This window comes from Magallana gigas, chromosome 5 (genome assembly GCF_963853765.1).
Source record: "Magallana gigas chromosome 5, xbMagGiga1.1, whole genome shotgun sequence".
In the NCBI taxonomy this organism is placed as follows: domain Eukaryota; kingdom Metazoa; phylum Mollusca; class Bivalvia; order Ostreida; family Ostreidae; genus Magallana; species Magallana gigas.
This window is the reverse complement of record NC_088857.1, coordinates 52,230,337-52,254,689: the sequence shown is the minus strand read 5'-3', so window position 1 is coordinate 52,254,689 and position 24,353 is coordinate 52,230,337. Positions and strand designations below refer to the sequence as shown.

General features: G+C 32.7%; 1 protein-coding gene across 1 annotated transcript; it reads right to left on the bottom strand.

The window, feature by feature from the left end:
* Nucleotides 1-1,592: 1,592 nt before the first annotated feature.
* Nucleotides 1,593-24,163, bottom strand: LOC136275917 (uncharacterized). Its single transcript, XM_066086332.1, has 5 exons — nt 23,711-24,163; nt 17,181-17,309; nt 14,663-14,774; nt 13,969-14,184; nt 1,593-11,565 (listed from the first exon to the last, which is right to left on the bottom strand). Exons 1-5 carry the CDS (start codon nt 24,142-24,144, stop codon nt 11,308-11,310), a joined length of 1,149 nt encoding a protein of 382 aa, XP_065942404.1. The 5' UTR covers nt 24,145-24,163; the 3' UTR covers nt 1,593-11,307.
* Between the last annotated feature and the right edge of the window lie 190 nt (nt 24,164-24,353).

The window sequence follows — 24,353 nt, the reverse complement described above, 5'->3', positions numbered from 1 at the left end:
AAATTGTTTAGCTGGAAGGTAAATACTGCAATATCAAGAAGTTTGAAGGGAAGCAAACATGTTTCCTTCTCAGTTTTTTTGAGGTCAGAGGTCAAGTATTGGTGTTTTTAGCTCACCTGAGCTGGAAGCTCAAGTGAGCTTTTCTGATCACTTTACTCATTGTAACGGCTTAATCCGATTAATTTCACGCTGTGATTTACATGACTTTTTGTGATAATTGCTGTTGGTCTGCCCTATGCATTGCGCATGCCCGGGGTCAAGGGTCAAATTTTAAAAACAAAAGGTTCCTAATTAGCCTTATAGTCAATTCAATATTTTATATTTCATAACTTAGAGAATCTGCAATATTTTTCTCTATTGCTTTCAAGTTGCTAAGATTTGCCATTTTTTTATATTTGGTCTCCGTTACCATGGCCACGGTAGTCCCTTGCAACAAATTTATGGCATGTCTCGCTATTATTACATCAATATGTATGCAGTATTAAGAAAATTTTTGATTAAGCGTGCTGGAACTTTGATTTTTACATTGAATTGATTGTTAAGAACTTACGGCATGCGGTTTCTGTATCAAATAATATGAAATGTTGAAATGAGTAGGCGAAGCATCAGCCATTAACGCAATATTGCCTTATATTATTTCTCACCGAACAAATATACAGATATACGAGGCAATCACGAGCTCTGTTCAAACCAATGAGAGAGTGACATTTCAGTCCACAGGAAAACAATATTAGTTACATGGTTTTTTAGTTGATCTAATATGGTTTATACATGGTCAGTAAATTCCATATGGGGGCTCGAGCTCAGCTCATATGGGGCGAGAGTGGAGCTTGAGTCCCCATATGGAATTTCCTGACTATGTATCAACTACAAACTATGTAACAATTATGTCTTACCAAATGCCTTTACTTTCATGATGAAAAAAAATATAAAACAATTAAAATCAAGCTTTTATAACAATATTACAAGTTTCAATTTGAGTATGAAGTATGAAACCTGACGTCATAATACTCTTAGAATAACCTCATAAAGCTCAAAGGGAGATATATTTCATACTGACTATGTATGGGATACACATGGTCTCCACGTGACTGCTGTTAACCAATGATTTCCTTACAATCTAGCAGGAGGTAAAAAATACATGTATATACTGTAAGCCAACTACTTTATTTCATGAATTACTCGAGATGAACTCGTTAACGGCGACTTATTTTTGCAACCAAGCCTTATCCACACCCGTTTTTTATTACAATTTTATGGCAAATGCTGGTCCACTGTGAGAAATATTTGCAACATTATGGGCTTTCACAACCTAGCGAAAATTTCGCGCATGCGAATAAAAGTTGGTTAACAGTATTTTATGAATAAGGGAACTCTTCACCAAGTGCATGATATAAGAATTCTTTATTAATAATATCCATTTATTAAACAATTTACATAAGAATAATATATGTAAAAATTAAATTGATTTCAAAAAAAATATTACATGTAGTTTGTTAATAAGAATATCTACAATTCATAAAGTACAATCAACAAGGACAACTTAATGAATATTAAGAACACAAGAAAAAGTCAACATCTAATTATTTACAGAATAATTATCTTAAATTAATTCAATACATTTTAATAGTGAATAGATCATTCTACATTCATGACTAAAAAATGAATTAAATTTATTTAAAATGTCATAATAATTAATGTCATGGATTACGATATGTTTTTTTTGATAATTTCTTTTAAATAATAAGAAAACAATTTAATCCCAAAAAATTCAAATCATAGATGGGGAAATATTAGGTGTGTAAAATGCCTTTATTTTCATGGATTAGATACTGGCTTTTTTCCTCAATAAAACTGATAATCCTTCCAAGGGCAAACGGGCCACATCGCTCACTTTGGTAACATTAGCTGTAACTCTGATCTGCCAGCAGCAACAGGAATCAAAGACATACTATCCAGTCTAAGAAGCAAGATTGAATTTGGTATTTTAAACCTCACCATATCTTCACTTTATTATCTCCTAGAAAACGCAGCTGTTAGTTGGGTTCGAAGCTTAAAAACTCCACAGGTCAGCCTGTTGTACAGAGTTCCAAAATACAGAGACAAAGAAGATTACTCATGTACTACTATTGGTTATACCAAAACAAAATAAATCAGATGTCATTCTTTACTTTCATGATGTTCCTACCAGAGTCCATCTTGGAGCTGAAAAGACCATATCATGCATAAGGAATTCATTTTACTGGCCATCCATGACAAAAAAATTGCAAAATACTGTAAAGGATGCAGTTTTTGTGCTGCACGTAAATCTTGTAAAAACAAATCAGAGCATCCCTAAGACATAATTTGTGTTGGAGAATCCATGGAAAGGATAACTGGATATTTTAGGACCTCTGCCAGAGTTTACAAGATGAAATAAATACATCTTAGTTATGATTGACTGTTTTACGAAATGAATCAAAGCCATAGCTATTCCAGATCAAGAAACTGAAATCACTGCAATTACCTTTGTAAATGAAATAGTCTGTAGATTTAGAACAGCTTTACGAGTCCATTTAGACCAAAGACGGAATTTCGACTAAAATCTTTTCAAATAATTTTGTGAATTCCTTCGAATTGATAAAACTAGAAGCAGCAGAATGAGGCCTTAAGGAAATGGAGGTGTCAAGCGCTTCAATCGCACCCTTAGCTACTATGTTGATAATATACTGTGAGCACAACAAGAGAACATGGGATAAATACCTCCTTCAAGTCATGATGGCATACCAAGTTTCATACATTCCAGCATTAATCAGACTCCAAACCTCATGATGTTAGACAGAAATGTCAGTGTGTGGTAACCGTTTACACATTTACTCCTTCAACCTTATTTTCTAATGCTCTTTGAAAAACTTTAAATTCTAGTCGCGAGGAATATAAGCACATAGTTCTTTGAATTGGTACATTTCACTTTGCTCATACTTATACATTTTAACTGAGACAATAGAATTCTTGCACAAATTCATATAGATTATTTATATTTTTTCCCTTGTGCATGATTTGAACTGACCCACTGATCATCTACATGTATTAGTTAAACAGGAAAAATGCAAATCAAAACACAGCTTTGTAGCTTTACAGGAAATTAGGGTGAAAATGCAATAAACCTGCAGCTTTGCTCTTTTAATAACTCATACACTTTGTTTTATATAACCTTAAAATATTTTTTTTAAATTTTAATGTCACACTGTACATATTGTCATAAATAAATGATTTCATCTGAAATATATACAGATAGATGCATGAGAGCCAAAATATAAACATTTATTGATATCCCATTTTTACTCTTTGCCATTTCTAGGTGAAGGATACTGAATCCTAATGACATATATTATAAATATATACAGATAGATGCATGAGAGCCAAATGAAAAATTCAATAATTTATTGTTAAACATTGTCAAACATGTTTTAATGCATTGATGTTAAAAATAACCATCAATAAATTATTCTGGCCATTTTAAGTCTACACATACATAATCGTATATGATGGAAAATTCAATAACATTAAATCTATCGTGGTTCATTAGATAAGCAAAATTATGGAGCAAGGATATCACAGGTGTACTATAATCATTTTAAGATGATCTTTTACAGCAAAAATGCAGTATTAATGACAAAGCTATCACATCACTGATTGATTAAAAATGAAATTGTCTCTTGACACACAATTATTATATGTTCTATTTACATATTTAATAACCAAAATCAACATGTCACTTAACTTTTCCATTGCATAATTCTTAAAATAAAATATATATTACATGATCTTTCAGCCAATTATCACACCACTCATCAACAAAAGATCATCAGAACCAAAGTAAACAGAAAATTGTTTTGTAATGTTAACACCTTCTTCCTTCATCCTCAAACTCATTAGACCAAATAGTCATGAGTTCAGCCTAAATAAAATTGTTTCTAGTAATCTTATTGGTACTTTTTATGTAACAATATATAAGTATTATAATATTATATATGCTATGAAATTTATTGTTATCACAGAGGCTTTCCAAAATTTAATATATTTTTTTTTATATATATCAGAGGGAAAATGTGTAAAAGAATAAAAGAACTGCCTGGAAAATGAAAACAGTTCATGTTTTGATTGGCTTAATCATGTCATTTATACAAGAACCACTAAAAAAGACTTTCAATACAAAAGATTAACATTTATTGATATCTTAATATTTTTACTATTTGCAAAACAATCTTTGCCATTTCCAGATGAAGAATACTAAATCCTTATGACATATTCATATGATTGTTAATTCATAAATTTTATTAAACAAAGATAATATTGATTAGGTCAAATAAAAATTAGAGACCCATAGCCTCATTGCTTTACTTAAATTAAAATGTTAAGATGCTCACCTGAACAGTTCCTTATTATATTCTATTTTGGAATTTTTAAGACATGAAAATCTTTTAAATATTGTTATATACATGTATTCAATTATATTCCAAGATCTGACACTAAATTAAAAGGACATGGTCACAACTTTGGTCATTTTCCCCCTTTCCTTTATTTTTTTTTTTGGTTGATCTTTAGACTAAACAAAGGGCCCCAGTATTTTTTTTAATATTTTTTTTAAATATTCACTATCTCATGATTCATGCATAGTAATCTCCCACATTGTAGCATTGTAATTTTTATGTAGAGATTTTCAAAACATTTTCCTACATATGTACATTTGAATTTGAATTTTTGAACCCATCTGAACAGGTTTTATAAACAATTTCGAATATGCACTATCTTAGAATGCTTGCAAAGTAATCTCACAATTTGTAGCATTGTAGTTTATGGTAAGGAAATTTCTATGTTAAACTTGGCATCCCTCCAGGAGACCCAGGAATGGTCACAGGGTCACGATTTTAACAATTTTGAATCTATTCTATCTTTGGGCGATTGCATAGTTATTGTACAATATGTAGCATTGAAGTACTTGAGGAGAAGAATTTTAAACATTTTCCCTTTATATTTCAATCTTTGTTAAATTTTGAACCGTTCTTAGGGGTCCCAGTTTTGGTTTGGGGGTCACAATTTTAACAATTTAGAATCTATACTATCTTAGGATGCTTACAAAGTATTAACAATTTGTATTTTTGTTGTTTTGAACCCCTTCTTGGGACACAGTATTGGTCAAGAGTCATGATTTTAAGAATATAGAATCTTTATTATATATACACATGCTTTGGTGTCAATTTTGGTAGTATAGTGCAGTGTTTCTGGAGAAAAAGATTTTTTAAGGCACATACCCTGTTTTCACTGTTAGCAATTATCTCCTTTCAAAAAAGGTTTCTGCCCTTATAATTATTTTAACAATTAAGAATTTCTTTCCCTTAAGGATGCTCTGTACCAAGTTTTGTTAAAATTTGGCTCAGCGATTTAAGAGAAGAAGTAGAAAATGTAAAGAGCTTATAAGGATGGATGGACAGATGATAGACATAAGGTGATCAGAAAAGCTCACCTGAATCTTTTGTTCAGGTGAGGTAAAATTATTACAATTCATTGACATACATATAATATAATTTAAAAAAATATAAATTAAAAATTTACATCATTAAAAACAATATAAAAATATACATAAATAAAAATATGACTGCAGATTGTTTAAAAATTTCACATTTTCCTACACATTGTTGAAACACAACATATTTGCAATTTGACAATTCTTGACACACAATCACTTATAACCTTTCACTCTGTCATTTCTTCTTTATCATAATAGATGCATATCTACAGTCATGGTGAAAATTATCCCAGTAACTACAAGCCTGTTCAAGCACATAATTCAGTTATCTTTTATGTATTAACCAGCAATTTCACTATATCATCAAAAGGTCAAAGCTCAATAAAACCACTTACTTGAATATGAAAAATCTAAACAAATAAGTTGAGTTTTACCTACAATGATCAAGATTTGTAAAACCTTTATTCTACACTATAGTCTACCTGAGTATGCTTCCGCACAATTTTCAGTGCCTTTTTTTGGCCAAATAATTTTTTAAAAGAAGATTTAAAAAGAATTTCCTTTATATCGCTCTATATATTCCTATGCAAAAACTCGTCTCCCCACATTTTGCCCCCACTCTACCATGATTTGAACAAACTTGTATCTACACTACCTGAGTTTGCTTTCACATAAGTGGAATAAGTGAAGTTGTACCCAAACAGACTCCTAATCCATTGGTCGGGTAATAAACAATGATATTGTGATTGTAAATAAATATATATAAGCTGTTAAGGATAGGTTTTGATATCATATACATGTAATTACAAATAATTACGAGATAATTGAATGTATCATTTTGTATATCTTTAAACAAAGTTTGATGTCATCTCCTTTAAGTTTGCCAAAGAGTTTCCTATATCAATATTTGATAGAAAATTTCTTTTTATGGGCAATCTTATCTTAAAAAAGAGGCCCATGGGCCACATCGCTCACCTGAGCAACATAAGACATAATTAGTTCAGCTACATGAAGTCATATCCAAAAAATTGGGACAATGAATGAGTAAAACAGATCCTGCATTAAAAGATTTAAAAAATTTTCTACAGATGTTCTTATGTTGAGTCCCTTTTATCACTAGATGATTTCATAGTAATATCACATATTGAGTACTGCCATTCTCAAGAAGAGCTTAAACAATACAAACCTACATCAAACTATGAACCCCTTGTGTGGTCCAAGAATTATTAAGGGCCACAAATATTAATATGCGTGTATATTAGTAATACTATGTATTTTTGAGAATGTTCAAATTTAATTAAATGTAAAAATTTGTCCCCCCCCCCCCCATTTACAGTCTCATCCTTTTTTTGTTTTTTAAGGATTTTATTCTATATACAGTGGGGCCTCAGATATCTGGACGCCAAATAACTGGATGCTTCAGTTTACAGATGATTTTATTTGTGAGAAGAATTTTTATATGTTATTTTATCTCATTTATCCGGAATTCCACGTTCCAGATTCCGACGGTCTGTTTTTACCACAAAACTCTGTTTTACTACCAATCTTGCTTTATTTAAGCAGACGGTAAAATTTGATGATACCCCACTCAATACAATAGAAAGATTACGCCTGTCAATCGAGTTTCACACTTTTTTTACGTGCTAGACCCTCATGAGTAGCTTGTACATGTATAAACACTGACTTCCCAAATCAATTTCAGAATTACTGACAGGATTAGTCACGCCTCACACACATGGATTGGATATCTTAACCTGTGCACCTGTCAAGTGCCATCACTTTTTTTAACATCCCTCTATTTCAAAAAAAAAAAATGTACTTACTTAATCAAGAAAACTAGAAAGTTTTACTTAACTTTGTGTTTTATCTAACCTATTCAAATGTTATTTTAAAACAAATTGTCTAATGAATGCCTTGTTAGACAAAGTCAAAACTGGAAGTACAGGTAGAAAATAAAATAAAAGCATATAAACTCATCAGAAGTGCATTGGTGGATCATGCAATTTTCCAACTATTAAACATTAATTTTAACAATAAAATTGACTTTCTTTTCAGAATAGAAAATAAATTTAATCAAAGTCCTGAAGTACTGATGGGATTTGATTTGATCAATTTTCATTTATTTTAAAATCAACTTATCTTGCATGCCAATTTATTGCTAGTCTGTATTTGGATTACACACTTTTTTAGACTTTTCCGACAAGAATTTCGAGAAACCCCATATAAATCATGTTGTGTAATACTTAAAGATAGATTTCAAACTATGTATAAGTAATCGAAGCAATTCTAAAAAATTTATGGATCCAAGCACTATTGATATCGAACTCTAGTCTCGTTCAACTAGATTTACGGAGACAGCCGAGCGTTTGATTGAACGAGGCTATATTAAGCTCTGGCGTAGGAATACACTAGACTATAAAAATATCTAAGTTGTTCGTATTATATAAAATCTGATTATTTTCAAAGTGTTTATTGACAAGTTTCCTTGAAAAACAATGCTTCAGCATACATTACTTTGAATTTTTCTATTATTTTCAAGAACTAAGTCTTGTTAGCGGTAATGATTTGTGCTTAGGTCCTAGCACTGTTTCACTTTTGGTTTGCCAGAGTAACTGTATAGGAGAGTTGATTAAAATCAACTCCCAAAAATAAATCAATTATTGTGGAAATTGGTATGTCTGGAAATAAATAGTTGAAAACATTACGTACATGTAAATGGGCATATATCAAACTTTGACACAAAGAATTTAGCTAGATTTGGGAATCATTATAGATCGGTTAATATTTCCTGACAAAATATTAATAAAAAACAGGGTTCTTTATATTTATAAAAAATGTTCATTTCAACGGAAAACTCTATATTGTGTTTTCACTAAGTATGAATGGCAAACCCCTCCCCAAATCCAGTATCAAGATTGGAAGCCATTGTATACAAATACATTATCATTAATAACAAGAGACACATTTCAGATATTGGAACGCTTCACCTAAGCCGACATTTGGACTTAAGAACGAAAGCGTGCGGATAACTGAGGCTCCACTGTATATTACACAACCTGAGGATGCTTCCACTCAAGTAACAGTTTTCTGCTTAATTATCCCCTCGCACAACTTGTTGCGAAGGGGATATAGCATTGCTACCGTGCGTGTGTGTGTTCGTATGTTTGTATGTATGTGTGTATGTATGTGTGTATGTATGTATGTATGTGTGTGTGTGCACTCCATTTCAATTTTCAAGTAAATTAATAAAAAACCCTCCAACAGAATTTCCTCAACCTTTGCACAAATATGCCTCATTGTAAAAGATTAAAACAAATGCAATGTCATATTAATTGGTCAAATTTTTATGCAAAAACTTAGATAAAATTACACCATTGTAAAGGTGTGGATGTTAAGTACTTACTTTTGTCTTCCTGATGACAAAAATATTTGATTACATTTAAAAAAATTCACATTATATTTCTTAGGAGAGTAAAGATAGAATATGTTTTATCGTAAAAATGAATAATGTCCTCCAGACCCAGTTTTACGATAGAATGCGTTCCGTCTATTGTCTCTGTAGCAAAGAAAATATGTGTATGTTGGTGAAAAAGTTTTGATTTCTACCATTATATGCATTAATTTTTTTAGATGAAAGGTATTTACAGTCTCAAAAAGGTTTATTATGATGAATTTGACTGTTATTTTTAAGGCAGCTTCATTAATTTTCTCCAAAATTGTTCCGGAGCGATTCTGCAATTTTCTGCTACATTACGGGTATATGGAAGGCATTCTAACTGCGGTGAGGGCCTTTCCCGAGACACGGTTAGATTATTCAAACTATGGAAAGTGGTGAAATTAATAACATTATTGTAGGCTTATAGCTTTGTTATGTAAATATCAATAATACGGTGTGTCGATGTATCTATTTCGTAAATGTCTGATATGCAATGTCAAACCGTGCATGCACGGGTCAAGTCTAGTTCCTATGTAAAATGTCATCCCCCCATTGTGGCTCCACAGTCCCCCTGGGGATCATTGTTTAAACAAACTTGAATCTACACTACCTGAGGATGCTTCAACACAACGTACAGCTTTTCTGGCCAATTGGTTTTTGAGAAGATTTCTAATGATTTTTCTCTGTATATTTCTATGCATAAATTCGACCCCCTTTGTGCCCCCCCCCATACCCCTGGGGATCATGGTTTGAACAAACTTAATTTTACACTACCTAAGCATGCTTCTACACAAGTTACAGCTTTTCAGGCTAACTGATTTTTGAGAAGTTAATTTTATAGATTTTTCTCTATATATTTATGTGTAAAAATCCATCCCCCATTGTGACCCCACCCTTCCCCCAGGGACCATGATTTGAAGAAACTTAAATCTATAATACCTGAGTTTCAGCTTTTCTGATTGCTTGGTTTTTGAGAAGAAGATTTTTTAAAAGATACCAACACATTTTTAATAATTCTTAATTATCTCCATTTGAAAGAGGGCGTGGCATTTCATTTTAACAAACTTGAATCCCCTACACTTGGATGCTTTGTGCCAAGTTTGGTTAAAATTGGCCCAGAGCTTCTGGAGAAGTACTCCAATATGTAAAAAATTTATAGACCGATGGACAGACAGACGCCAGACAAATAGTGATCAGGAAAGCTCACTTGAGCTTTTAGCTCAGGTGAGCTAAAAACCGTGTAATAATATAGATGAATTTTTAAATTCTTCTCACTCTTTGACGGCAGGCATAATAATATAATAAAAGCAATTTTTCACTCAGACTACTTGATTGCAAGTCTGTTTGGGAACTGTTCAGTTTGGTTACGAGTTGACTGTAATTCAAATAAGTTACAGCTTCTCTGGAGATTTTCAAAACACATCAACAAATTTTCAATGATTCAAAATAATATTCCCTTTAAACAGGGTGTGGTCATTCACTTAAACAAACTTGAATGCCTTTAAACCAGTCATGCTTCCTGCAAAGTTTGGCTGAAATTAGTCCAGTGGTTTAAGAATGTGAAAATTTTACAATAGCAATGGCAATAGACAATGGACAAATTTCACCTTAGTAACTGCATTGTGGCTTTTTCAATGTATATTCATGTGCATTACAATTACAAGGCTAAAAATATTTTTTTTAACATTTCGGGATTGTTTAATCCAATAAACTTTCTAAATTCTTAAAAAATTATTTTAAAAACTGTAGTTTAACATAAAGTGACATAATTGAACAAATCTTAAATACCCCCAAAAATAATTGGTCTAAATTTACACCACCAGAACCCCTGACCCAGAGGTATGAAATTCATAATTTTGGAATTAATTTTAGACTTAATTCATCTGATTAGTACCAAGGAACCAAGAAGAAGATTTTTAAAAAATCAATAGATTTAAACTATATATAATCATTAGAACCCCAGAACCCCTGACCTTGTGGTTAATGAATAACACAATTTTGGTAGAAAGCTAAATTCTTATTACAATCATGCCAGCAGTTTGACTGCTTTATATCCAGGATTAAATGCCAAATTTGGTTGAAATTGGTTCAGTGGTTCCAGAGAAGAAGCTAAAAATGTTCAAAAGATGTATGACTATGAACAAAAACAGATAGCAATAGGTCACCTGAGTGACTCAGGTGACCTAAAAACAAAAATATTTGTTTCATCAATGTTACTACCTATAAAAACCACATACATAATGTGCATCGTCTAACATGTACTTATCAGCACAGTATGAAATACAACTATATATGTTGCATTGTTTTCAAAGAATTTTAAAAAACCATTACAACAGAGACAGATTATCTGTAATAAATTTTGTCATATTTTTTTTTTGGACAAAATGTCGATTGTCCCCTTACTTTTTCTTTGTAAGGATATCTTTTCATGTACAGAAAGCATCAATTTTAAGTGAAGAATGACCTTAAACAATTCTTGTCTGTCTGCTTTTTTCAGGTAATCATACCGTCGACTGTAATGCAGTACTGGCTTTTCTGAATGCTTTATTGATCCTTTTTTGGTGGAATTCTGAATTTTCTCCCAACTGAGCTCTGTTAATTGAAGATGTGTTACAGTCACCTAAAAGAAATAAAACTAATACTGATTATAACACACACAAGCTCTTTGAGAAAACTTTAGTTAAACAAGCTAATTTGAAAAAAAAGACAGAGATCCTAAAAATGAAGGACTGTTTTTGTCTTTAACTAAAAGGAAAAGTTATTTCCAACTTGTATTTCAATCCAACAACCCCTTAGTGAAGAAAAGTTTTGTTAGCAAATTTAAAAAAAAAAAATAGAGACTGAGAGATAAACAGAGAAAGAACAAATCTTGGTTCTGTTGGAATTAGAACACTTAACTTTTTGGCTCGCTCAGTGTGTATGAGTTCATTGACGCAGAGAGTGCCATATAAAACAATTAATGGGTGTGTGGGTGTGCATGTGTCATGTGTAGAGTTAAGAACATAGATCGAATGGCCAAGTCAAAATAAGGTGGATAAGCACTTAAAGCATGGAAGAATGTCAGTTTGAAGATGCCATTATTTATATCAAATCAATTGTAGAATTCTGAGGTGTGGGTTCGGTTAACGACAATTATGGGAATTTAACTCCTAAAACAATGTGATGCATTTAACACATGTAATTCATCGTTGAAAATTGTTTGCCCTGTTTGTTATTGTTTTGTTTCACCAATTTATTTCAACACGATTGATAAATTCTTAATAAATGTAGAAATGACGAAATCAGTAATATGTAAATTAAGTCAGTAAAAAAATTGATGACAGAAATTTTCACAGTTCTAACATTCAGAAGTAATTCAGATGCTATAGGCGATACACACTAAATGGAAAACAAGAAATATACATGCATCAGAAATATTACACTGCTGTTTACATCCCATGTCCTATGTAAATTTTAATCCCTGGTATGTGATATGTGCCGTGTAATCTCACGACTTTATTCAAAATGTTTGAATCACTTCCTATTTAGCAAATAATGGGAATGGTGTCCAAGGTACATTTACACAAAATTTCATTTGGATTGAGTGAAAGGCTTGGGAGTTAGAAAACTTTTTTTACAAGTCAAGCTGCCAATCGATACTTAAATTTCAAAAAAATTATAACTCTATTAAAATGAACAAATTGGTCTGGTGTTTGTACAGTGTTTAAAAAAAGGTACTAGGTTGTAATTCAAGATCCAAGATCAGAGATCAAATAAGGTAAGATAACTTTATGATTTTGGGAGTCGGAATTGACATTAAAGACCAATTTAAAGTAAGTCATCTGTACTACGTAATCAGATTACCTCATCTGAAAAGAAAGGCATGTTCATATAGATACGCAAACATAGCCAAAATAAAATCACTAAACTACTGTAAAATCACACTAGTTTTAATGCATTTTTTTACATCGGTGGGTCTGTGTGACATCTTAAATCCAAAAAATCAAGAACGATAAGAGGGGAAAATTTTTTAACGGGTGTTGAGTTTTCACACAAATTTTTCAGTAATGCAAAGGCAGAACAATCTTACTACACATATTTCATCATTCATTTATACCAAGCTTTATGATGATGAAAGAAAATCATAGTGTTAAAAATCGTTTCATATGCCCTTTAATAATAATAATAATAACTGTACAAAAACAATTAGTCTCCAAACTTCGTTTGATAGACTTAATAATTTTTAATCATCTGGCCTTGAAAGTAGAAGTGGCCCTTCATTTTACTAAACTTGAATCCCCTTCACCCAATGATGCTTTGTGACAAGTTTGGTTGAAATTGGCCCAGCAATTCTGTAGAAGAAGTCGAATTTGTAAAAAGTTAACTATTTGTAGGTAAAATATTTCAACCTAAAATTTGGTCTTTTTTGCATATTTGGCTCTGCCCATTAGGCCCAGGGTTGATAAGATAATAAATTTCGCATTTAGATTACCTTTATCCGTAGGATGCTTCATGCCAAAAATGGTAACACATGGTCCTGTGATTTTCGAGAAGAAGTTAAAATGTAAAATTGATGAAGGACAACACAAGTCGAACTGATGCGCGACAACTGACAAAGATCAAATGCAATAGGTCATCTGAGTGTCAAACAAAAACAAACTGCAGCATTGATTTTAAAACAATATCCATCCCATAAATATATTTATGAATGTTGAACTTTGAACCCCTCTTGAGGCCCCAGTATTGGTCCAGTGGTCTGCGGTTTAAGCTAGGGTTGGTCAGGAAAGCAGAAACCAGCCCTTTGAAGGGCTAATGCCATTTATTGGAACACACTTCAACGCTCTTTTCTGAAGGACTTTGTGCTAAGTTTGGTTAAAATCAGCTCAGTGGTTCTAATTTAAAAGTGTAAAATTGTTAATGTATTATGCACAACAGATGATGAAGACCTACAGCAATAGGTCACCTGGTGAGGTAAAAATCACTCCTGGTAAAACCAGTTGAGAACTTGAAAAATTAATTTCAAGAACTAAAAAATGTCTCTTACAAGTGTTTTTTCTACTGTAAATCCTAGAATATCTCTGCCAACACTTCCACAGAGGTCCATATGTGTCACTGAACTGTCAACATACGCCAGGAGTTCTCCAATATGTTGAGCAAGAAGACTGTCGGGAAGACAAGGATCTACTTCTGATAATGCATGACGTGTTTTCTTGATGACAGGAAGGCCAAACACATCATCACCCTTTATCTTCTTCTTAACCTGATAATTATTCATGACATAAAAAAAGTTAATACATAGTTTCCGGTACATTATATTTATATCTAGGTCTGCCACTATTTTCCACCTCTGGTAAAAGACATAAATTTCTTAATGTTTTTTCATAAGGTATTTCCAGCTTATAGGTGAAAGTTCTTTTGTATTTAATATGTTCTTTTTTCTCCTTATTTTTCACTATTTTTCTTTAATATGAAAATATTAAATGTGTATTATTCTCTTTATATGTAATATACACGATTGGAGGATGTTCAAAATGTGAAAGTTTACAGGCGGACGGACGGACATACAGACAGACAAAATGTGATCAGAAAAGCTTTCAGGTCAGGTGAAAACCCAGTTGAAAATGTTAAAAGTTTTCAGACAGACGTATAGATGGATGGACAACTGGTGATCAGAAAAGCTCACCTGAATATTTGGTTCAGGTGAGCTAAAAACCAATTTCTTTTAAGAATTGTAGTACCTCAACAACACACAAAACTTTTCCCTCAAATCCATAGCATATAATGTCTGGTGCTGATGAAACAATCTCTCCCTTTATCTTCATTTTCTTCACTGAAACATCTGGTTGATGTCTGAAATGAAGAGGTAAATATTTGCTCAATGTGTTTGTTGATTTCATAGCTAGTGCAAAGTTCTATAGTCACACATCATGTATAATACACACCCTCAAGTTGGCAAAACAAGATATCTGTGAGCCAATGCTCACTAGTGATACCCCCGCTCTGATGTGAATATGCAAAATAAGCAAAGTCGACTTTTAACAGAAAGCTGGCATCCGATTGGTACAAAAATATATCCCACGATATGGCATGCCTATACAAATAGTGTGTTAAAATTTCAAGCATCTGCGATAAATAGCTGCCGAGAAATCTTTGAGGAAAATTTGTTTGAAAATTTTGGCTAAAATAAACAAAATCGTCATTTAACAGGAAGTTGACGCCCGATTGGTACAAAAATATATCCCACAATACGGCATGCCTTAACAAACACTGTGTAAAAATTTCAAGCATCTGCAATAAATAGCTGCTGAGAAATCTTTGACGAAAATTTGTTTGAAAAAATTTTGCTAAAAATAAACAAAGTCGTCATTTAACAGGAAGTTGTAAGTGTGTATTTTGTGTTATCAGGTATTTAGTTTGACCAGAGGTCACGTGTGAGTTTTTGACTGGTTCTTGAAACTGCTGAGAAAAGCCGTGTGTGAGTCCGCGTGTGATAAACGTTAGTCGTTGGAGCCAAGTGTGTCCGTCTGTCGGATATATCATCTTTGTCATACTCTGTGTTTTCATCATTCTTTTCATTTAATACATATTTTAATATATATCTGGAGTTATTTTTGGATCACAAGTCTTACAAAGTTGACATCTGATTGGTGCAAAAATACATCCCACGATATGGCATGCCTATACAAATTCTGTGTAAAAATTTCAAGCATCTGTGATAAACAGTTGCTGAGAATTATTTGACAAAAATTTGTTTGAAAATTTTTGCTAAAAATAAACAAAGTCGTCATTTAACAGGAAGTTGACGTCTGATTGGTCCAAAATATATCCCACGATATGGCATGCTTATACAAATATTGTGTAAAAATTTCAAGCATCTGCGATAAATAGCTGCCGAGATAAATGCTACAAAATATTTTGTTATGGATTGACAGACAGACAGACGGACAGACAGACGGACGGACGGACGGACGGACAGACAGACAGACAGACAGACAGACAGACAAGGGTAAAACAGTATACCCCCTCTCCTTCGGAGTGGGGGTATAAAAATGGCAAAAAAACAGCAGGTCATATGTATATTACACACCTAAATGGCGAAATCAACAGCTGCCATTTCCCCCAAAACTATCAATGTTTAATGATAATTTTATAATTCAAGCACAATTTCTGTAATTTCTTGATCAGGACTTGGTCTGAGCGATGTTAGAGTCAAAGTTCTAGACTTACAATTTTACTTAAAAATGACGGTAAGATTCTCATGGGCGGTATCAGATATCATTTAACACTTTGTAAAGAAAGAGTTTCTTACAATTAAGACAGATCATAGAGTATGTAGAGAAGAACTGCAACCAAGCTTAGTGCATAAAAGTAATAATGGTTGCAGATATAAACCAAAACAACATCAAGAGAAATGATTAATTAATCATAGTCAAACTCTTTCAATGTTGTTAAATAAAGATTGTGAAGAAATATATACATGTATGTTGTACATTGTCATTATCAAGTCGTTAAAAGGCTAAATGGGGAAATTTGATTTCTTTAAGAGCATGGATGGGGGAAAAAAAGTTTGAAAAAAATACAGGCAGGAAAAAATTCAGAAAAATTATTTTTAAAGAAATTGGCCAAGCGGTTTTAGAGAAGATGTTCAAAATGTAAAAAGTTTGAAGACAGACAAACAGTCGGACAGACGGACAACATACAAAATGTGATCAGAATAGCTCACTTGAGCTTTCAGCTCAGGTGAGCTAAAAACCTTGCAAACATGTTCTATTCTATGTAGGTTAACCACAAAATTCTCAATGCTGAAAAAATACTGGGGATCTTTATTTGTTTATGAATTTATTTCTCTGCTTTAAAAATTTATCTTTTATGACCTTGACCCTTCAACAACAAACTTCATTAATTCAAAGTCACTGCAAACCCTTTGACCATAGGTATACTATGATTGAAGTATGGACCAGATTGGACCAAGGGGAGAGGTGTGCTGCTTCAGACAAGGATTTTTCCTGATTCTGCAATGACCTTTACATTAGACCTAGAAACCTGTTCAGTAGCATTGCAAAACCTTTATCTAAAGGCACTCTGTGGTTGAAGTATGAGCCAAATTGGGCCAAGGGGAGAGAATATATACTCCAAAAAAGATATCTTGAACAGACAGATGAACTGATAGACTGACCACTATAGAGTGCCTTCAGAGTAGGACCCTAATTAATTTTTAAAGAGTATATATATCATGTCATAAAATGATTTGTTTACCTGGTCATTATGCCACAGATTTTAAGAAAGTCCTCAAACAAGGTCTGAAAATTTGATTCAGAGACTTCTGCTCCTTCTCCAAGAACAAGTTCTAACTTTTGTTGAAATTCATCAAAGCGGCACGAACATCTGTGAAATTAAAATTTCAACATACATGTAAGCAGATATATATAGAACTAGATTGAAGTGCTCAATACTTTCTAAAATATTCAAAATCATAAAAATTTTAAACCTGAGTTAAAGTTTTCTGATTAAAATAATCTTTTATCCAAATTAAAATTGATACGTATCCCATAACACCTTAAAAACTGTTATGGTAAAATGTACCAAATGTTTCATCATAATCTGTCAAGGATGAGACTGAAATTCATCATATTTTTGTTTAACTGTTATTCTGTTTGTATCAATCCATTTGGCTGTATTTCGCCATTAAGCTCAATGATTAAAGTTGTGGGCTAGTGCAGATCATGAATCCACCTGGAGCTTTCGTTCTTATTTCCTGAATTTAATATTTGAAAATATAATTTTTCATCCAAAAATTGCACATTTTTTGCCTATTTGACTTGTATAACGGTACTTCTTATCCATTATGCTGCCTATCATAATCAAGTACTATTCTGCTGATCTGAGGAACTATTTCATGTTGTAGTAAACCACTTTAAATATTCAACCATTAATACATATAAATGATATATTAGAATTATCTTACAGGATCTGTACAAGATATTTCATTCCAAAAAATTAATATCAGGGATCCACATTAACAGTTGCAATGGCCAGGGGCAAGTAAAATATTATTTCAGGGGAGTAAAACTTACTTGTCTGATCAGGCCTATAAAAAAAATTGTGTGTTTAGGGTAACACTGATGAAAAAATTAGGTTAGGTAGGTAGGGATTTTTTTTTATTTTATCATATTTTTTTCTGCATGAATCCTAAGAATGTTTGTTTGTGCCATATTTAAAAACGGATTTTTTAATACAAATAATATAAATTTCACAATCGAATAAAATCAGACATCTAAAAATGGTAGGACCGGGGCATCTTTGTAGGTTAGATCGGGTTACCATAAACACACATCTTTTTTTTTTAGGCCTCAGGTAAGACAAAATTTGAATTGACATGATAGAAGCATTAAATGTAAGAACTCCAATGAATGAATGTATTAATCATGTTAATGACATCATAAAGACAACCTTTTCCTGCCATATTTTGCATTTTTAGCATAAAACAGCTTATTTTCAAGCAGTTTTTCTTTCAAAAAACATAGAGCGCATGCTTGACAAACAAAATATTTTTATCAGAGATGTATCAGCCAAGACTAATAAGTGAAAAAAATTTTTTCCTTGTTCAAGCATGCGCTCTATATTTCCCATTCGTAAAAAGACCAGAAAAACAATAAAATACCATTATAAACAATGATGAGATATGATATTGTAACGTATGATATGTATTGTGTTATGTACGTTATTGTATTTGATCACATAATACAATATCATAATATATAAAACAATATAGTATTATATTACAATATGATATTACACAATACATCATAACATTGAAACATATGATTTTATATTGTATAAAATAGTATGATATTGTATGATACTGTATCATTTTTTATACATAATATGATGTTGTATCAAATGATACAATATAATTTGATATGTACAACATTGTATCCTATCAAATGATATAATATTATGTGATAAAGTAAAATATTATATAATACAATATTATATTATACATATTGTATCATATGATACAATAATATATTTTACAATATCATACAAAACAATTTCATGTGCTGTGATAATATATCATATTATTAGCCAATATCATATTATACAATATCGTATGATACGATATTATATAATATTACAGTATCATATTATAGAATTTCATGAAATTAATTCTATACTACAGAAACTTATATCATATTATACAATATCATATGATACAATATTATAGAATATACAATATTGTATCATAGGATACAATATTATATTTTGTAATATCTTATGTAATAGTATCATGTGATAAAATAATAAATGAATAATACAATATAATATTATACAATATTGTATCATAATATACAATACTATTCATAACGATATCATGATACAATATCATAACATAAAATATAAAAAAAAATTGATAAAATATCATATCGTATCATATAACTTTTTTAAATATTACATATGATATTATATTGTATCATATTAAACAATATTGTTTCATACCACACAATTCTATATCATAGGAATCATGTTATATCATTTATCAACATACACATCTATCTATCGAGCAGGTTTGAGTGAGGTAGGAGATTTCTTTAGCATCTTTGATAATGGAGATCCGGCTCTGCATCTGAAGCAACCTCTGCGTTTCATTTATAATATAGTTAAATCAACTATGCAAGCTATCATCTATAAAACATGTGACCTGTTCCAAAAAAACTAAACCTCATCCAGCATCCGAAACCTATGGCTCAGATTCAGCATTCAAGCCTGTCAGGTGCATCAGTATACATAAGACGCATCTCCATGCAAGTTTGGTGAAGTTCAGACCAGTAATAACTAAGATATCATCATCAGAGGGCACTAGCAATTAAAACCTTAACCTGATCCAGCATCCGCAACCTATGGCTCAGATTCAACATCCATGCCTGTAGGGTGCACCTGTATCATAAGACACACCATCCATTCAAGTTTGGTGAAGTTAGGACCTGTAATAACTAAGATATATTTTTTAGCATCCTTGATAATGGAGATCAAGCTCTGCATCTGAAGCTTCCTCTGTGATTCATTCATATTACAGTTTAATCAACTATGCAAGTTTGAAATAGTACTATTATCTATTAAACATGTGACCTGTTCAAAAAAACTTAACCATATCCAGCATCTGAAACTTATGGCTCAGACTCAGCATTCAAGCCTGCCAGGTGCATCAGTATCATAAGACGCACCATCCATGGAAGTCTGGTGAAGTTAGGACAAGTAATAACTAAGATATAATCATCAGAGGGCACCTGTTTCAAAAACTTTAACCAGCTCTAAAAACCTTAACCTTCTCCAGCATCCGAAACCTATGGCTCAGATTCAGCATTCAAGCCTGCCAGGTGCATCAGTATCATAAGACGCACCATCCATGGAAGTCTGGTGAAGTTAGGACAAGTAATAACTAAGATATAATCATCAGAGGGCACCTGTTTCAAAAACTTTAACCAGCTCTAAAAACCTTAACCTTCTCCAGCATCCGAAACCTATGGCTCAGATTCAGCATTCACGCCTGTCTGGTGCATCAGTATCATAAGACACCATCCATGGAAGTCTGGTGAAGTTAGGACAAGTAGTAACTAAGATATAATCATCAGAGGGCACCTGCAACAAAAACTTTAACCAGCTCTAAAAACCTTAACCTCCTTCAGCATCTGAAACCTATAGCTCAGATTCAGCACTCAAGCCTGCCTGGTGCATCAGTATCATAAGACACACCATCAATGCAAGTTTGGTGAAGTACAGACCAGCAGTAACTTAGATAGTATTGCTATTAAAGGGCACCTGCAACAAAAACTTTAACCTGCTCCAAAAACCTTAACCTCCTCCAGCATCTGAAACCTTTAGCTCAGATTCAGCACTCAAGCCTGTCTGGTGCATCAGTATCATAAGACACACCATCCATGCAAGTTTGGTGAAGTACGGACCTGCAGTAACTTAGATATTGCTATCAAAGAGCACCTGCAACAAAAACTTTAACCTGTTCCAACAACCTTAACCTCCTCCAGCATCTGAAATTTAGGACTCAGATTCAGCATCCAAGTCTTTCAAGTCCATAAGTATGTCCAGATGCATCATCCATGCAACTTTGGTGTAAATAGGACAAGTAATAGCTTAGATACAGGACCTGCAACAACAACTTTAACCAGGTCCGGACGCCAACGCCGACGCCGACACCGACGCCGACGCCGAGGGTATAGCATAAGCTGCCCCTGACTTCGTCTCGGTGAGCTAAAAATCACGAAATACAGACGATAGTTCCCAGGTTACAAAGCATACATAATGAAAACAAAACGAAAATCAGAACAAGCTAACACCTAAACGTCATGTGTGAAAACTGTCAACGCATTGAAATATTTAGCCTCAATTTACTTCACAAAATCGGCACCAATATATTTTGCATGTTTCAAAAATTTCCCTTCATTCGCGAACTGTTGCACAACAAGCAAATTCATCATAGTCAGATCGACCCTTTTTCGTATAATGTCATGGCTGCTTTAAACAAAGAACCTCGTTTTAGACGTATGGAATACGAGTCTTGGTAAAATGGGTATGCAAACCCGGGCCGTGGCAAAATAAAAGCCGGGGCAGATCGGCAATCGTCAATTCCAAATCCGCATTATTTTGCAGCAATATTTACAGCAAATATAAATATACTGGTCCATCAAATATCCTGAAATTTTAATAAGATTGGCAGATTAATAATGCCGATCCCGAAGCTATTAAACTGATTGAAACACGCCTTTCTTTTATTATTATTTTCGTAATAACTCAGATTTGAAACAGAATTAGACCTTAATTTTTGCAATTTATATTTTCCTTCCCATAAGGATAATTTATGCTAAACTACATTGAATTGGAATCAGTAGTTCTTGAGAAGATTTTTAAAAATGCACCCCCTTTTTCTACAGTTTCAAGGTTTTCTCTGCTTTGAATACAAATCGGACTTTTATTTCTGCAATTTATATTCGCCCTCCAATATGGATGCTTTGTGCCAAATTTGGTTGAAATTGGATAAGCGGTTTTAGAGAAGAAGTTCAAAATGTAAAAAGTTTACAGACAGACGGACAGACGGACGGACGGACAGACGGATGACGGACAAAAGGTGATCAGAAAAGCTCACTTGAGCTTTCAGCTCAGGTGAGCTAAAAACGGAAGAGTAAAACTTTTAATTGATTAAAGACAATGTTCCATTTTTTAATAACTGTTATATTATTTCATCAACTATAATTATGTATTCTAGTGTTAACAGATGAGTGAAAATGATAATTATTAAAGATGAACAATGAATTGAACAACATAATTTTCAATCACACAGCCAACTCTAGATGATTAAAACCAAGATTTTTAATACATGTACTATTTTTAACAATTGTCTGACCTCAAGCCTTAGACAAGTCGATCAAGACGATAAGTCGGGTGCTCTGCTTCAGAAAAAAAAAATACTGACTAATCGTCGGAAAAATACAGTACTCTCTTCGCACTGTATCTTACCTATATTTTTATATGATTGGTCTCAATTTAATACCAACAATGTTGCTCTTTTATAATCCCATATTCACACATTAACTGTTTTTGATAGGACTGGGACGATTTTGTACTTAACCAATTCGGTACATATCATGATACATAAGATGCGATACGATACATATCACGATACATTGCAACTAAATGAAATCATGAATAAGGGTTAAAAATTTATTCAATCTGTCGATGTATTACCGCATGTCAAAAGTTATTTTGATATATTTAAAATGAGCGTTGCACAATTTACAAATTACTTTAGTCTCATATACACTACTTTTTCATAAACAAGTAATCCAAAAGTTGTCCACACTCCAGATTTAGCTTCCTAACAGTTTTGACAACTTTACGAGGTTTTCCACCATCTTTGTACTTTCATATTAGGTGCGCAGACTTAAAATAGCCGATATATAAAGCTCGAATATTTTTGGAAAATAAAAAAAAAAGTTCGCCTAGGTATCGTTGTATTAATGGTAAATGTATGATTTCAAATATCGTCAAAATAAATACCCTGATGCACCGGTTTTTGAAATGAAATCACTGCCACTTTTAAAATCATGGTTGAAAATTCGTTGTTTATGGTCGCCATGTTCATGATAAAATCCGAGACATTCCGAGTGCAATTTCCGACAAAATGACAGGCAAATTCAAACGCGTATTTTTACAAAATGCCTTGGTACGACTCATTAAATTGATATTTTGTGGAATAAACTACATATGCATGCATGTTCAAAAAGGTTTGTAATGTAAAAAATGTGATTTTCCCCTGCTGATTATTTTTAACAGACTTAAAATCGACGCGAAGCTGCTACATTGCAAGTATATGGGACGAATATTCTTATTGTGACCTGAGCGTAGCCTGGTCACGGTAAGATCATTCTTTCTACATAATACTCAAAGGGTGATTTCTTATTCCTTATTTATATATTGTATAAAAGAGAGAGTTTTAACAGGTTGTTGGAAAATGTTTGAACAGTAAGCACTGTTATTTGTACTCGTATGAAAGTATTGTTATATATAACAATATAAGTTAATATCATAATAAACAGTTAAAACTGAAATCAATTCCTGTGATTGATTCACGACTATAATATTGGGCAACCGCCTGTTACAGATCTATGCATTCTTCAGAGATACCAGTGCATGGTTACGTTTTCTCAAGATTTTTCTATAGCATTTGTAAAGACAAGAAGACCAACTAAATTCAAGAAAAAACATGGGCTACTTACAATCCTATTCCAAAGGACATTTTTTCTGTGGGGAGGAATGTGTCACAGACCTCACGATTTTCAGAAAATTTGCTTTGCAATTCTTCGAAAGAGAGAAAATCAGCAGTGATTGAATTACATATATCCAGAATTTTCTCAACAGTATTCAATTCTTCCGACACAACATCTTTTCTAAACATTGTATACAAGCCCCATTCGTAGACTACGTCCATCGCACTTGCTCTATACGACATCTTTATCCCAAGTTTATCTATATCGCAACGTTTCCATTTTGAAGTGCTCTGGGGGAAAGAATCATTTTCACTAGAAGGATCAGAAGAAGACGTTGGTGGTGAACTTTCCACTGTGGTCGACGATTTTTCAGTGTCACTATCCCGTGGTGGTGAGCTGCCAGAGCTTCGGCTATCCGAATGCGTTCTTTTACGATCCTCCATGTTTGTTTGGTGTCTGTTTCGCCCCGATATGGTTCGGTCCTATTCGGTTTCGCCCCGAAAATGTTTCGCGGGTACAAAAAACTCCAGAAAACTCTAAAGAAATCCAGCGATTTTATTTATTAATATTTAAAGACTCTAAAATGTATTTTTGCATTTGATATGATGATAAAGTTGTATTTTTTTTTTCAAAATATTAACCGGTATTTAAC